Source organism: Engraulis encrasicolus, chromosome 10, assembly GCF_034702125.1.
Source record: "Engraulis encrasicolus isolate BLACKSEA-1 chromosome 10, IST_EnEncr_1.0, whole genome shotgun sequence".
In the NCBI taxonomy this organism is placed as follows: Eukaryota; Metazoa; Chordata; class Actinopteri; order Clupeiformes; family Engraulidae; genus Engraulis; species Engraulis encrasicolus.
The window spans coordinates 21,118,187-21,135,040 of NC_085866.1; the positions used below are offsets into that span (position 1 = coordinate 21,118,187).

The window sequence follows — 16,854 nt, forward strand, 5'->3', positions numbered from 1 at the left end:
TTCGTTTCAACTTCTCTCCTCATCCGCCTCTTCTATCCTCTCCTCTCCTCACCTGTCCACTTCTTGTCCTCCCTTCTCTTCTCCTCTCTCTCCTCTTTCCATCTCTCATCTCCTTTTCTATCCCTTTGTCTCTTCTCCTCACCCCTATGCCAACTGTTCTCTTCCCCACTTCTCTCCACACCACTCCACTCCTCTATTCTCCACTAGTCTCCCTCCTCCCTTCTTTTCTTATCATGAATCTCTCTCCTCTCTAATTGTCTGTTTTATTTTTATTTAACCTTTCTTTAACCAAGAAGTGGTCCTACTGAGTTACCATAACTCTTCTGACAGGGAGTCCTGGCCCAGATCGCGGCTTAGTAAAAAACAACTTTGATCTAAGTTTACACCAAAGTCTGCTTCTTGTCCTCTCCTCTCTTCCTCATTCCCCTGCTTTGCTCCCCAGCTTCATGCTTACCAAAGCCTGAACAGCCAGCTGTGAGTGGCAGACAACACCGTCTGCCTTCTTCTTTCTCTCCTTTCTTCTCTCTCTCTCCTTTTTTCCTCTGCTCTGTCCATGTCTCTTACTATCTACCTTCTCCTCACTCTTCTATCCCTCTCTCTTTCTCTGCTTCTGATTCAGCCAGTCAGACTCGGCCTCTGCCTCCCACATCTGGCTGTCCGAGTGCATGCCATGCGTGAGCGAGTGTTTGTCGCGCGCGCGTGTGTGTGTGTGTGCGTGCGCGCGTCTGTGTGAGTGTGCGTGCGCCTGTGCGTGTATGCATTGTATGTGTGTGTATGTTTGAAAGCTCTGTCTATGTACGTAAGCTACTATGTGTGGTCAGATTCAGTAAGCAGTGTGTCCATCCTCATTCGCACCGCCCGTTTGCAGGCATGGAGGATCACAGACTTATAGCTCACACACGCGGCCATGTTTGCACTGACAGCACCTGGGGATTTGTGGAGGGTGGAGTAAGATACAGTAGGATAGAAATAGCTGCAGCCTAAAGCCATTTTTCACTACGTATACCTCTCTCTCTCTTTCTCTCTCTCTCTCTCTCTCTCTCTCTCTCTCTCTCTCTCTCTCTCTCTCTCTCTCTCTCTCTCTCTCTCTCTCTCTCTCTACTGTGGCGCCGGCCAAACCTGCTGGCAAGGCAAAGGGGAGCAGAGCAAAGTATAGCACAGTCCTGCACCTGCTCTGAACCCCCGACTCACACCATAACCAAGCCTTTAGCCTCTTACTGCGCGTTGTTCTGCAACACAGTTTTCTGAAAAACATTTCTACAACATACAGTAACACCATTACCATGGCATTACAGAGAGCCATTAGCAAGTTAGCAACCTATTATAATGTGGTTGTTACCTTTCTGCCGACAACAAGCTTGTAACGTAATCCATGACTTAAAAAGTAAAACTGACAATTTTGCTAGTAAAAAAAATCCGATAGCCTACCATAGGTGATGTCTTGAAAGATAAAGAAGACTATTCTGCTGCTCCAACACTGGGGTGCATTTCTCGAAAGCGTGGTTGTTAGCCAGTTAGCAACTTGGGTAGTTACCAATGGGAAATTGCATTGCAAACAGCAAAGTAGTAAATATTGTTTCGAGAAATGCACCCCTGAATAGCTACAGCTCAAAGCCATTGGTTACCAGCATCTCTCCACTGTAGTGCTGGCCAAACCTGCAGGCAGAGAAAAGGGAAGTGCGGCACACTTCACCTGGTCTGAACTCCACTCACATCATGGCCACAGCTGGCAGTCTCTTACTGTACACACTTACAGTAGCTGTTTGCTGAAACAACTTTAATATGACAAAATTACTACGATACCATTGGTCTTAACCATTGAGAGTATATATTGGCGTCCTAATACTGTCAATGAATGGTCTTAAAATATTACAAACTACAGTAGGAAGCCCATTAAAACTGGGTCATTCTCAAGTGCCGTCCACCTGCTCTAAATCCTATTCTAACGGCCTTTAGCCTCTAAGAGCTCACTGTTCTCTTTTGGCAATGATGATCATTGGAATAAAAACTTTACTACAAAATTCTTACAAGATTACATAGAGTCTTAAAGGAACAGTTTGGTCAATTTCAACATGCAGTTGCATTGCTCACGCTACCCTTGACTTGTCAGTACCTGGTGATGCCACATTTTTCGGCTCAGCCCTTTCCGAGATATGAGCAATTCTAATGGGGGCAGCGTTTGTTTACATTTTTTAAAAATGAAACACAGGCCAACTCCAAATATTTTCCCAAAAGGTACTGCTGTTTGCTAGTTGTCTGCTGATGTTTTATAACCTTTTGGATGTTTTTGGGAATAAATAAAAATGTTTTTTTGAAATGTAAACAAAGAGCTGCCCCCATTACTATGACCAGGATCTCGGAAACGGCTGAAGAAGAAGAAAAAAAAATCTCAGGCACTGACAAGTCCAGGGTAGTGTGAGCATTACAACTGCATGTTGAAATTGACCAAACGGTCCCTTTAAGTAGCACAATACTGCACTGGGTCAATACCATTCTGGTCACAACATAGCCTACTTATAATAAGGGCTGTGCCTTAGAGGGTAAAGGGCAATGCAGGCTCCTGGAAAAAAACAACCTTAACTACAAAACATTTTAACATTACAATGACTATACAGCTACTAGGTGGCAGGCACATTAACACACTCACAGAAGCCATGTCTGTAATGACAACCACAAAAACCATTCCAATAGTACTGCACAATGCCACTAGCAGGGCCGTAACCAGACATTTTCAAATACCAAGGTCAAATACTGCATGCTGTACATTTAGAGTGCTTCAAACACTTCAGTCAAACTCTTAAGTTTGTTTTCACTTATCACTGCCTTGAGGATAAATGGGGGTGGCGTATACAGACTGAATTATCGTTGTTGATTTTCTTCATAGATAAATGTTACATTACAGAAAGAAAAATACCAAGGACATGACCTCTGTGTCCTCAATGGTAGTTACGGGCATGGCCACTAGTATATTTAACAACAGCATTTCGTAACAACAACATTACTATGGCAATGCAGATTACAACTAGACCATTGCTATTTTGATAATTGAGAGATTACAATGATGACAATTTAATTAGCACACACACCATGAGCACACACACAAGTGTAGGTGCCCAGAGCTGTGTGGATGATGGTGATGATGATACAAGATATAAGATATAAGATGCAAGATATTTTATTGTCATGTGTACATGAATTCCAGAATTCATGTGTAATGAAAAGCTTCCCTGCTCGGAGAGTCCCGAAATAATTAAACGTGAAAAGAAAAGAGTAGAAGTTAGGGGAAAAAAATTTGAAAAGGTTTTTAAAAGTATCTGCATTTAAAAAAGGCAGGTTGGAGAAATAGGGAGATATGATGAGTGAAGGAGTGTTTCATTTCTATGGTGGTTTGGAGTTCAACAGCCTGATGGCTTGAGGAAAGAAGGTGTCCCTAAGTCGACTGGTGTGGGCACACATGCACCAGCATCTGTGGGCACATGGTAGTAGGGTGAAGTGTGTGGGGTGGTGTGGATCTGATATTATTCGTTTGGCCGTCCTTAGACACTGTTGATCATTAAGATCCTGGATGTTGGGTAGTTCAGCTTTGATTACCTGTTGAGCAGATTTGATAACTCATTTGATGAGGATGATGATGATGATGATGATGATGATGATGATGATGATGATGATGATGATGATGATGATGATGATGATGATGATGATGATGATGATACTGACGATAAAGACGACAGCGAATAATGATCATATACTGTGATGTATACCCTGTATGATGATGATGATGACATTTTTAACGAATTAAGTTGCATACTCTACGTACAGTAGGCCTATGTATAATTATGTATCTTTATGGCAGTATACTTTTATGGTTTGAATGCTGCTGGCCCTATTAATTTCCCATGGGATTAATAAATTATCTATCTATTCAGCTCTACTCAGCTCTTTTCTACTCTACTGACAAAGAGATTGGATATATAATAAAGAGGAATCGAAACACGCCCACTCAATGCAAAAGCGTGTGCTCAACATTTGGTCTCCTAAGGGGGCGGTGTCCCTCCTTCTTCTTCTCTTTTTGTGGTGTTTGCACAAGACGTGCGCTACCGCCATCTACAGCGCTAAAGGGACTCCATTTATTCTCTACCTCAAGACTCCGAAGGTCTCCTAATTGAAGGTCTCCTAAAGGGGCGTTCACCCGACATAAAGTGGATACCGGAAAGGAACCGGCTTGCTTTATCTCACTGTCATATACGATTCTCTGCTACTGATCCCGGATCCAAGATGGCCGCCGCCAGCCAGCCGGCCGGTCGGTTGGCTAAACTTTAGGGCCAGTGTGGTTGCCTGGGGACACTGCACTGCACTGACGGCCGTTACATAATTCCATAAATGCATGTTGGCCCTCTGACCCACGCGCGGAAAAAAACAGCAAAAAAAACAACAACAGCCACAACAGCAACAACACATTAAAGCCTTGTGGTGCCACGGCAGCAGGCTCTGCACATCGCACTGCGTCTGTCCTGTCCTGCTCTGTCCTCTAACAGCTTTGGTGCCAGATAAACACTAAACACCACTGGAGGCTTTTGTGTGGTGGACTGGGGGGGGGGTCTCTGTGTGTGTGTGTGTGTGTGTGTGTGTGTGTGTGTGTGTGTGTGTGTGTGTGTGTGTGTGTGTGTGTGTGTGTGTGTGTGTGTGTGTGTGTGTGTGTGTGAGAGAGAGAGAGAGAGAGAGGAGAGAGAGAGAGAGAGAGAGAGAGAGAGAGAGAGAGAGAGAGAGAGAGAGAGAGAGAGAGTGTGTGTGGTGGTGGGGTTGTCACGACAAGGCCAGGGGGGCTAAGCTATGACTCATCAAAGCCCCTGTAGCCACCCCCACACGAGCTAACACGTACAAGAATCACACACACACACACACACACACACACACACACACACACACACACACACACACACACACACACACACACACACACACACACACACACACACACACACAGAACGAGTTTTCCAGGAGGTGGGCCTGCTAATTGCAGCCGTTTCCAAACATCAGAGGCAGGCGGGCGGCCGCGTGTCACCAGAGGAGGCTGTTGTTGACCAGGCAGTGCTGGCCTCATGCTGCTACTGCTGCTGCTACTGATGCTACTGCTGCTGCTGCTGCTGCTGCTGCTGCTGCTGCTGCTACTGCTGCTGCTGCTGCTGCTGCTGCTGCTGCTGCTGCTGCTACTGGTGTTGCTACTGCTGCTGCTGCTGGTGTTGCTACTGCTGCTACTGCTGCTGCTGCTACTGAGCTCCCTCTACCATTTAGCTGAAAACTACACTCTCAGAAATAAAACTACAGAACTCATCGCTGTGGCAGTACCCTCTAGGGGAGTACCATTGCGTCACTTGGGTGGTACCTCAAAAAAGAGGTGACAGGTACACATTCAAGTCAAGTCAAGTCAAGTAGGTTTTATTGTCAATTTCTTTACATGCACTGGTCATACAAAGAATTTGAAATTACATTTCTTGCTTTCCCATACAGACATAGACTAATTAAGGTAAGGACATAGACAGTATAGACATAGACAGTACTTATACATGGACTTAAGACAGTATGGACATAGACAGTGCTCATACAGACATTTAAAGTGCAAGACTGGACAACAGAAGACTTGTAGAGGACATACATTAAGAGGTATTTGTTGTGTTTTTGTGCTTTTCCTAAAAAAAGTCCTTTATAGCGTTCTGATATGGTAATAGTAGCATTTTGAAGAAAATAAATATAAAAAGGTCTGTCAAGTACACCAGCAGCAGTGTGTGTGTGTGTGTGTGTGTGTGTGTGTGTCTGTGTGTGTGTGTGTGTGTGTGGGGTGTGTGTGTGTGTGTGTGTGTGTGTGTGTGTGTGTGTGTGTGTGTATGTGTTTAGTGCAGGTAGAAGGTGCGGTGTGCGTCTTGTGTGTGTGTTCGTGTGTCTGTGTGTGTGTGTGTGTGTGTGTGTGTGTGTGTGTGTGTGTGTGTGTGTGTGTGTGTGTGTGTGTGTGTGTGTGTGTGTCAGTGTGTGTATGTTGGGTTTAGTGCAGAAAGTGCAGTGTGCTTGTGTGTGTGTGTGTGTGTGTGTGTGTGTGTGTGTGTGTGTGTGTGTGTGTGTGTGTGTGTGTGTGTGTGTGTGTGTGTGTGTGCATGTTTTGAGTTAGTGCAGGTTGAAAGTTCAGTCACAAGTATAGTAGTGCAGGTGGAATGTTCAGTCGCAGATATGGTGGTGGGGGATGGGGGGGGGGGGTTGTCAGTGGCCTTGCTGGCTAGAGGCTGACAGTGGGGGGGGGGGGTTGTCAGTGGCCTTGCTGGCTAGAGGCTGACAGTGGAGGGAGAGTGGGTTGAGTGTTCAGCATCTTGATCGCTTGGTGCATTGTGCTGCTCGCCAGCCGGGTGGTGCGGGAACGGAGGCGCCTGTACCTCTTTCCAGAGGGCAGGAGGCTGAACAGTTTGTGTGCAGGGTGGCTTGTGTCTTTGATGATCATCAGTGCTTTCCGGGTGAGGCGTGTGGTGTAAATGTCCTGCAGGGAGGGGAGTGGTACTCCAATGATCTTCTTCGCTGTGTTCACAACACGCTGGAGTGTCTTCCTGTTTTTCTCCGTGCAGCTTCCTCCCCACACTGTGATGCAGTTGGACACGACGCTCTCTATGGTTCCTCTGTAGAATGTTGTCATGATGGAGGGTGTAGCACTTGCCTTCTTTAGTTTGCGCAGGAAGTAGAGACGCTGATGGGCCTTCTTCGCCAGTGATGTGGTGTTGGTGGTCCAAGAGAGGTCGTCGCTGATGTGCACTCCAAGGAACTTGGTGCTGCTCACTCTCTCCACAGCATCGCCGTCGATGGTCAGTGGTGGCAGTTGTTTTTGGACCCTTTGGAAGTTGACAACAATCTCCTTGGTCTTGTTGACATTCAGCAGGAGGTTGTTGTCTTTGCACCATCTGGCCAGCAGGTCTACTTCTTCTCTGTAGTGAGTCTCATCGCCCTTGGTGATGAGGCCCACCAGTGTTGTATCATCCGCAAACTTCACTAGATGGTTAGTGCTGTGGGTCGTTGTGCAGTCGTGTGTCAGCAGCGTGAACAGCAGGGGGCTGAGAACACAGCCTTGCGGAGCCCCCGTGCTCAGGGTCAGGGTGCTCGAGGTGTTGTTCCCTACCCGTACTGCTTGTGGTCTTTGCATCAGGAAGTCCAGCAGCCAGTTGCAGAGGGAGGTGCTGAAACCTAGTTTGTCCAGTTTTCTGATGAGTTGTTGTGGTATTATGGTATTGAATGCTGAACTGAAGTCAATGAACAGCATTCTCACATATGAGTCTTTATTGTCCAAGTGGGTGAGGGCTGGATGGAGGGCAGAGCAAATTGCATCCTCCGTGGATCGCTTGGCTCGGTATGCGAACTGGTAGGGGTCTAGGGTGGGGGGTAGGGTGGCTTTGATGTGTGACAGGACTAGCCGTTCGAAGCACTTCATGATTATGGGCGTCAGTGCTACAGGACGGTAGTCATTGAAGCATGATGGTGATGATTTCTTCGGCACAGGTATGATGGTAGCAGCTTTGAAAAGTGATGGGATGACTGCTTGCTCCAGAGAGATGTTAAAGATGTCTGTGAAGACATCCTTCAGCTCTTCTGCACAATCCTTCAACACTCGGCCTGGTATGTTGTCTGGGCCAGCTGCTTTGCGTGGGTTGATGGTGGCCAGTGTCCTCTTAACACTGGCAGAGGACAGGTAAAGGGGTTGATCATGGGGGGGAGGGGGAGTTTTCTGTGGGTGAGTGTCATTTTGTGCTTCAAAGCGGTCGACATTGTAAGAAACTAAACGTACCTCTTTTTTGGGGTACTAATCAAGCGACGCAATGGTACTCTCCTTGAGGGTGCTGCCACAGCGACGAGTTCTGTACCTTTATTTCTGAGAGTGTACCATACCTACAGGCAGGACCGCTGACAGCTCTTGCTGGGCCCAGGACAAAGGCATCTGATAGGGCCCCCTATCCAATATAGTGTAATGGAAACCCAATTTTGGGCCACCTCTAGTGTCTCTCTGGGCCTGGGACAAATGAACCCTTTGACCCCCCCCGCCCCCACCCCCGCCCCGAACATTTGCACGCACACACACACACACAACACAGGTGGACTCACTATTACAGCAAACTCCTATGCACAGTTTCAAGCCCTGATGTGTACACACACACACACACACACACACACACACACACACACACACACACACACACACACACACACACACACACACACACACACACACACGCACACGCACGCACACACACACACACACACACACGTCGTGTGCTCACAATTAAGCTGGATACTCCGATGCCCCCCAGTCGTGGGTAGACGTAGTTCCAGACCCCGATGCTGCCGCGGCGGATACGCTGTCCCACGGCCAGCTCCAGGAAGAAGAGAGGGATGCCGATCAGCAGGAGCAGGATGAAGTACGGCACCAGGTACGCACCTGCAGGGGAAAGGAAAAGCAAGTCAAGTCTCAAAAATCTACCAGGTACGCACCTGCAGGGGAAAGGAAAAGCAAGTCAAGTCTCAAAAATCTACCAGGTACGCACCTGCAGGGGAAAGGGAAGTCAGTTATCAAAAATCTATTGCGTTTGACTAGTCTCTAATGTCCAGTTAAACTAAACATATAAATATGAAGTACGGCACCAGGTACGTAACCTGGTTCTCACGCGATGGTTGCTACCAACCATCTGGAATATTATCAATTGCTTAGCTCTGGAAAGGCGTGGGTGTGTTTAAAACAGCTCGAACCTGATTGGAGAATTCACATGCCTTTTTTTTTAATCAGTACTACTTCAACCACTGACTTGTATATATACCCACAGTCTGATTGGACAGGCTGTGAAATATCTGATTCCTTCGGGCTCGTCTAAGATTTCCAGACTCAAGTTCGAGCTCACGAAGTTTAATGGAGATGCACAAAGCACGAAAGGTCTGCGTGAGAGCCAGGCACCAGGTACGCACCTGCAGAGGAAAGGAAAGTCAAGTCAAGTCAAGTGGACTTGTCAAAAATCTATGTAACAAGGTTAGTACAGAAGTTTGAAATTGTGTTTCACTCGTCTCCAATGTCCAGTTAAAGATTTCCATAGCTCTTATGGTTTTTTTCCCAGAAAAAAGATTTCCAGAAATAAGACATTTTCATAACTACCAACAAATTGCCGTCATGTGATTCTTAGGTGTCATACTGACGGCCTAACCAAACACAAAAATTACCCAGGGTAAAACAAGCCTCTACGAACAGTTCATTGCAGAGAACATTACGATAGGTTTTCACTTAGAAGAACTTATAATTTCATCTCCTAACTACAAATAAATTGTCTTCTGTGCTTCTCAGGTGCCCCACTGAAGGGCTAACCAAATACAAAAACTAGCAAGGTTAAAACAAGCCTCTATAAATAGAGGATTACCTCCTAACTACCCACAATTTGTCTTCATGTGCATCGCGGGTATAAACTGTAAAAACATGATATCAGTGTAAGTCAAGATAACTTATATAAATAAGTTATTCTCCTAGACACTGCACTGGCAACAGCAAGGTTTAACTTACATTATTGTAAGTTGTATGGAGTTGTGTGTGTTGTTTGAACTCAAAGCTGCAATTCAAAGCTTCACACAACTTACAATAAGGATTTATATTAACTTAGAATTCTGAGGCAGCTGGCATTTTCCACTGTAGGCCTAACCAAACACCACAGGCTGCTGATGAAACACACACGCATGAGGAAGCCATGAAACAGCAGAAGCAGCAGTAGGTCCAATTCAACCAAGTCATCGTGACGTCATAAAGGCACCATGGCAACAACTCGCTTTCGCTTTCATGAGGAGAAAATTGGTTCTCTTTGCACCCCGACCACCCTGGTCGATGTGGGACAGCAACATTTGATGACAGACAAATAACACACCCTGAGATACCTTGATGACAGATAAAAAAACACACCCTGAAATACCTCGACGACGATGACAACAACATCAACACGCATGATTGGAATCGAGGGTGGCCGCTGTGCGATGGTGATAAAGGCTTGTTAAGGCCAGAGGGACAGCCAGTCGGATATGGAAATGATTTTAATATTGATTTGATAGAGGCCTTGATTGAAGTCTGATGACTCAGGGATTTTTGTTCTGCTTCTTCGTTATTTACAGGGCGTGAGATGAAAGGGGAAATTGCAGGGGCCTATAATAAAAAGCTGGTTCAGGAGTAAACCAGGTTAGGTTAAGAGGTAAATCATCTAACACCCTTCTATTAGATGATTTACCTCTTAACTTAACCTGGTTAAGTAAAACCAGGTTAGGCTAGGATAAGAGGTAAATCATCTAACAGAAGAGCCTGGAGACAGGCTTTTTTATTAGATGATTTACCTCTTAACCTAACCTGCTTTACTCCTGAATCAGCTTTGTAGCATAGGCCCCAGGTGTATGAGAACATGACTGCTGGAGAGATAAAGAGGTAGATAAAGAGAGGGATGCAGGGAGGGATGGCAGGGAGGGATGGAGGGACGGATGAGAGGCAAGGAAGGCTCGTGGTAATATGGGTAAGATGGAGGGCAGGAGAGTGGAGAGATCATGGTAACAGGCAAAAGAGAGGGACGCAGTGAGGAAGGGAATGAGGACAGGAGGGCTGTAGAGAGAAGAGGAGAGGAGAGGAGAGGAAGGGAGGAATGGAGGGATCTTGGCAACATGGGCAGTTAGGATGTCATTGGATGGATGTGACTCCATAGTTACCAGATGGGGTAGGACCCGGGAGACCAGACTATTATGGTGTCAGGTTTCACTTATAATCAGGTACATGCACATTCACACACGTAGGCTCCCTCTCTCTTTCTCTTTCTCTCAATCTCTGTCTCTATCTCTCTCTCTCTCTCTCTCTCTCTCTCTCTCTCTCTCTCTCTCTCTCTCTCTCTCTCCCTCTCCCCATTTCATTCCTTTCCTCCTCTCTCACTCCCTCTCTCGTTCTCTCCCTCACACACAAACAAAAGACACGTGCTGCACTCTGTCACATTGAGGATTATTCGCTACTAATGGATGCAAAACAAAATAAAATCAAAAATAGAAATAGAGCAAACAGAGAACAACACAAACAGGGCAGAGAGGAAGAAGAAAAACTCTCCGTGATTAAGTGTTCTAGAACATTTGTGAGGGATGGCTTCCGAAGATCTGAGATTGAGCTGTCTGGCTGTCACTGGTGAACGGCCAAGGAATTACACACACACACACACACACACACACACACACACACACACACACACACACACACACACACACACACACACACACACACACACACACACACACACACACACACACACACACACACACACACACACACACACACACACACACACACACACACACACAGAGTAGTGTGAATGGCCAGGAAATCACAGTCGCAGCCACACACTTATCAGCTAAACGTGCTGCTCCAGCCAAACGCCATCCATCTTCTTGGAGAGAAAATGTGGACTGGCCTGACGACAGCAGCTGATAACACACACACACAAACCTATTAATTCCTCCACGACCGGGGTGACAGCGGCAGTATTAGCAAGTGACATTATTCTCCTTGTTGCACTCAGGCGTGTGACAGCGCAGCAAAGCCTACGTTCACTACTATATAGCATGTACAGGAACTGATGGACAAACTATACAGTACAGCACCATCAATTTCCTTCTTAAGTGGGGGTGACATTGAGGTCAGCGGTTATTGGCCTTACAGTAAGTAAGAATTAATGGCTCTTTTTCCTCACTTATGCTTTTTCATCCGTGACCCGGCAGCATGATAAGCATTGCGTACTGTAAGCAACATTCACATGAGGGTGTTGTTGTTATGGAGGCTGGCTGCAACGCTACAATGTGCGTTGTCACTGGCGTAACGCAAATACTTCAGGCCCCCCTGCAAGCTATATAGAATGAGCCCCCGGACGAAAAAAAAGGGCCTAATATCATGTGGAGGGGGCCCGTTTCTTCAAGTCAAGGGCCCATATGGGCCCCCCGCCTCGTATGGCCCCCCCTGCCTCGTACTTTACGCCCCTGTGCGTTGTATTGTTTTTTTCTGGGGCTCAAGTTGGAAAAACAAGGCCAGCTGGTATATTTATGGTGGCTATCTTTGGGGCTGCTACACCACATATCACAAACGCAGCATCGCCTGATATACAGAGCCTGACAAACCATCCAGACCAAGACAGTGCCAAGAAAGGCACACAGTAACAAAAAAAAACCGGCAGTGTTAATATACTGAGAGTCGATTTAACATCTTCTACAGTGTATGTGGTACCTGAGTATCTCTAAGTGTTAAATTAACACTGCATTTCTTTTTTTACTGTGAGAGAATTGTAGCTGAACAGAGCTAGGCAAGGATGAATGGTACAGTATAGTGGTGCTAGGAGGATGAATAAGGGTTCTTGTGGGCCCTGTGTGTGCATGTGTGTCTTGTGCGAGCAGTGAGTCTGCAAGGGATTTATATTTCAGATGGGTATATAGAACCAGAAATAGCCATGCTTCCGGCACAGCATGCCCTAACCCTCCACGCGCACGCATGCACGCACGCACGCACGCACACACACACACACACACACACACACACACACACACACACATACACAGACACACACACGCATGCACGCACGCAAAGACACACACACACACACACACACACACACACACACACACACACACACACACACACACACACACACACACACACACACACACACACACACACACACACACACACACACACCCTCCCTCTCCTTCCAACACAGTGTGTAAGTGTAACATAATTCCTCTGGCCTCTCTCCAGGTCTGTGTCACCAGGGCCAGGAGTTCAATACTCCAGCTCGCAGCCCAGATAAACACAGCATCCTTGTCGCATCGCATGCATCAGGATTAAAGCAATACCACCAGGTAGCAGAGTGTGCATTGTCTGTGTGTATGCTATGGATGAATGTGCCAGAGGAAGAATTGTAAATTCATGTATGAGTAGGTTCGTTGTGTGTGTGTGTGTGTGTGTGTGTGTGTGTGTGTGTGTGTGTGTGTGTGTGTGTGCGTGCGTGCGTGCGTGCGTGCGTGCGTGCGTGCGTGCGTGTGTGAGAGAGAGAGAGAGATTATTGTCAATATCTTATTTTAAATGTCTTCAGTTAAACTGCACACTGGTCTGGACTGTGTTAGCCCTGTTACATAGATTTTTGACAATAAAGTACTCTTGACTTGACTAGTTTTCCTTTTCGTTAGCCATACAGGTTAAAGTGGAATTGTTTCTCACACATAACTGTGACATACATACAGTACTGTAAAGCAGGGGTGGGAAACCTTTGTCATTCGAGGGGCCAAATCAAATGTTATAACATCCTCCAAGGGCTGTACTATGAACACAAACCAGGATATTCCCCTGCACTTTAGGCCGGGGTCAGCTCTTTGTTACCACAGCCCATTGGTCCCAGAGCCCATTGGTCCCAAAGCTTATTCCTGCTGCTGCTATATGTTCCCATATTTTAAGAAATGATTCAAATATCGGTCCCATGTTCCAAAACTCCTTGTTCCCACATTTCCAAGTACACTTAGAGAAAGTGCCTTTCTCAGGCGGACACCTTTACAACAGACCCCACCTTCACTAAGTCCCCTGAAAATAAACAGTAACTTAATTGCATTGCAAATGTAATTTCTAAAATGTCTTTACAAAACGTGATATTTTATGTGAAACGGTATGACATTAACATCATATCCAGGGCCGGACAAGATGGCCTTTCCCCACCCCTTGCTGTAAAGACTCTAAATTCCCTTTGTGTAGTTACAGCCAAAAGGAAGACAACATGTTTAATACATAAGTGTCTTTCTCCCTGTAACAAGGTGATGAATCACTGAAACAAATGGAAACATTTAAAACTAGAAATGCACTCAGAGAGTGCAGACCTCTGCCAAGGAAGCTATTTGATAGAACATTTGACTATGTTAAACATTTGGCTATGTTTCAAATGTCTGTCTGCGTTAGAAACTGGAATGTCAAAATTTGCACTATCCCGCAATGGTGTAGAACCATTAAAAAAAATCCTGGATCCGCATCATGATCCGGATCACCACCAAAAATCAATTACTTGTTCCTTTTGTCATTTGCAACAACTCGACAAAATTTCATCCATATCCAATTCATCCAAGACAGACAAACCAACACAACTGAAAACATAACCTCCTTGGCGGAGGTGAAAAACTACTAAGTGGTGCTTATTTACTCTGGCCTCTATCCAGGTCTGTGTCACCACCAGGGCCAAGAGTTCAACACTCCAGCATAAGGCACAGATAAACAGCCTCCATGTTACTTTCAAGATCAAGATTCAAGATTCAAAAGATTATTTTCATATTGTCAAGCAGGACATTTGTCTTGTACAATCACTGTAACTACAACACACAGCACAAACACCATCAATATGAAAACAATAACAGGTAGTTTTACTGTACTCTTTTTTCACCCTGCACATTGGAAGTGGAATTGTCTCTCACAGAGAACTATGACATATATAGATATAGATAAAACCCCAAAAAAAGGCCCTGCCATGGCCTATAGGGCACTGGGTTACTACACCGGCGACCCAGGTTCGATTCCTGCCCGGGTCGTTTGCCGATCCTCCCCTATCTCTCTCTCCCACTCGCTTCCTGTCACCATCTCCAACTGTCCTGTCAAATAAAGGCAAAAACCCAGAAAAATATATTTAACAAAAATAATCAAATCCCTCGGCAGCGACTCACCTCCGCCGTTCTTCTGGCACAGGTAGGGGAACCTCCAGACGTTGCCCAGGCCGACGGAGAAGCCCACCTGGGCCAGGATGTACTCGATCTTGTTGTTCCAGGCGGGCCGCCCGTCCTCCTCGTCGTCCGGCGAGGGCTCCAGCTTGGTCTTGGCGGCGCCGACGCCGGCCGCCACCGGCTGCGGCACATTCATGCTCATCTGGCTGCTCTTGTAGTCCAGCGGTGCCTCCAGGGCCAGCAGGTCTGCCACCGACTCGGTGACATTGTCCTTGCTCTGCTGCCGCAGCGCCACCTTGCTCTGCTTCCTCATGGCGGAAGGGTCAAAGGTCGAAGGTCAGAGGATAAAGGGAGGATGGAGGACGGAGGGTGGAGGAGGGGGGTGTTGATGAATCGATCAACTAACCACCAACCAAGAGGGGAGGAAGGTGGAGGACAAAGGGTGGAGGGAGGGTTATGAATGGACTAACAGGCCAACTAGTAAGTCAAAGCTGGTGTGAGTTGTTGTTGGTCCGTTTGTTGTGCTGAATGATCAAGTGATCAAGAGGAGGTTCAGTCAATCTCCTCTGCTGATGGTTAAGAGTTAAACCGAATGCCACGTCAACTGTTCTGTCAGTCAAGAGTAGTTTCGTTAGACAACAGTCAAAGGGTGTGCTCAGTAAACCACCACGTCTTGTCCGCTGATGTCTTGCTGGTGTCTCTGACTTGGCTTGTCTTGTGCGTCCTGTCTTGTGCCTACTGTCTGTACTACTGTGTGCTTTGAGTTGTGCTTGTAAGTGTCTGTTGGAAAAAAAAGAGAACATGAGAGAGATGTTATTTAAAATGGCAGAGGCAGATGACTAGGCAGAGAAAGACACAGAGATTCCATTGAGTAGGATACGACAGAGAATCCAGACCTATAGCTAAAGGCATCACACCCCTCTCCACTACAAGACTAGCCTAGAAATCTAGACACCCCTCAGTAGGCTACAAGACTAATGTGCACGCAAAAGTACATGCGCACAATGGGATCATTGATATGAGCTTGTGAGTTTGTGATTAATATTATAAATGTATTTGCTATTTTTAGTCTGTAGATTTTAGACTGTGTGTTTTTTTTTCAGCAAAAGATCCTCATCTGTTATGATGACATGTGGGGCTATAGCTTCACATCTCAAAAATCTATGCGTACAGAGGAAAAGATGTCTGACTGAGGTTAAAGTTATATTTTGTTGTTGTAAGCCTGTCTTTTTTTCAAATAAGTTTTTTTGTTGGAGACTAAATTAACAGGCTGCAATGTACAAGTTCCCATTATTGTCCTCCAAGTTTTTACAATGCAACACAAGAACAAGTGAATCATGTACAATTGTAGCGTTTAGATAACAATATTGAAAAGCATGTTTTTTTTTACTTAAGGTTGGCATCCATCAGCACTCTTTTCCCAGAGAGACACAAACACACCCACACAGACAGATCAATAACCGTCCGACCGCCTCTATCCTCCCTCAGAAATCAAAACAAGAGTAGCCCCCAGTTGGTTGGTTGTTGTTTATTATTGGACCGTGATGATTAAGGTGTCACACTTGTCATGTACCCTGTGACTGACAACGCAATTACTTCATCAGATTTGACATCACACGAGGAGGCGTTATCAGGGCTGGACTGGTCATCGGGCATAGCAGGCATTTCCCATTGGGCCCTGTACCCTTGTGGGCCCCTATTTTCAGAAATGTAATTTAAAAATATATATTATATATTATAAACATATTATATATGTATATATATTATATATATATATATATATATATATATATATATATTACATTTCTGAAAATAGGGGCCTACGAGGGTGCGGGGCCAATTGGTAAGCCAGTTCTGCTAATTATGAGGGGCCCCTTTAAGCCAACAGTGCCCCGGCCCAATTTGTCTCCCAGTTCAGCCCTGTGTAGAGGTGACAGCAGACCTGACTGACAGACTTAAAGAGGAGAGCTGAGTGAGTGAGTGATGTGGACAGAACAGGGTGACACGAAGCTAATAGGAAGCTGACCTCTGTGGTTGTGTAGCATATGAACAAAGGCAAATTAGCGCCGCAAGCAAGCGTCAGTGATTTCCTGCCGACCTCAG

The 16,854-nt window shown here is 45.9% G+C and overlaps 1 protein-coding gene across 1 annotated transcript in view; it reads right to left on the reverse strand.

Moving 5' to 3' along the window:
* The window catches only part of slc6a17 (solute carrier family 6 member 17), a 45,450-nt gene extending 30,386 nt beyond the window's left edge, over positions 1-15,064 (reverse strand). The window contains exons 1-2 of the mRNA XM_063209426.1: positions 14,755-15,064; positions 8,304-8,461 (exon numbers count right to left, since the gene is read on the reverse strand). Of these exons, the coding sequence (XP_063065496.1) occupies positions 8,304-8,461; positions 14,755-15,064 (468 nt within the window). The remainder of the gene's footprint in view (positions 1-8,303; positions 8,462-14,754) is intronic.
* Between the last annotated feature and the right edge of the window lie 1,790 nt (positions 15,065-16,854).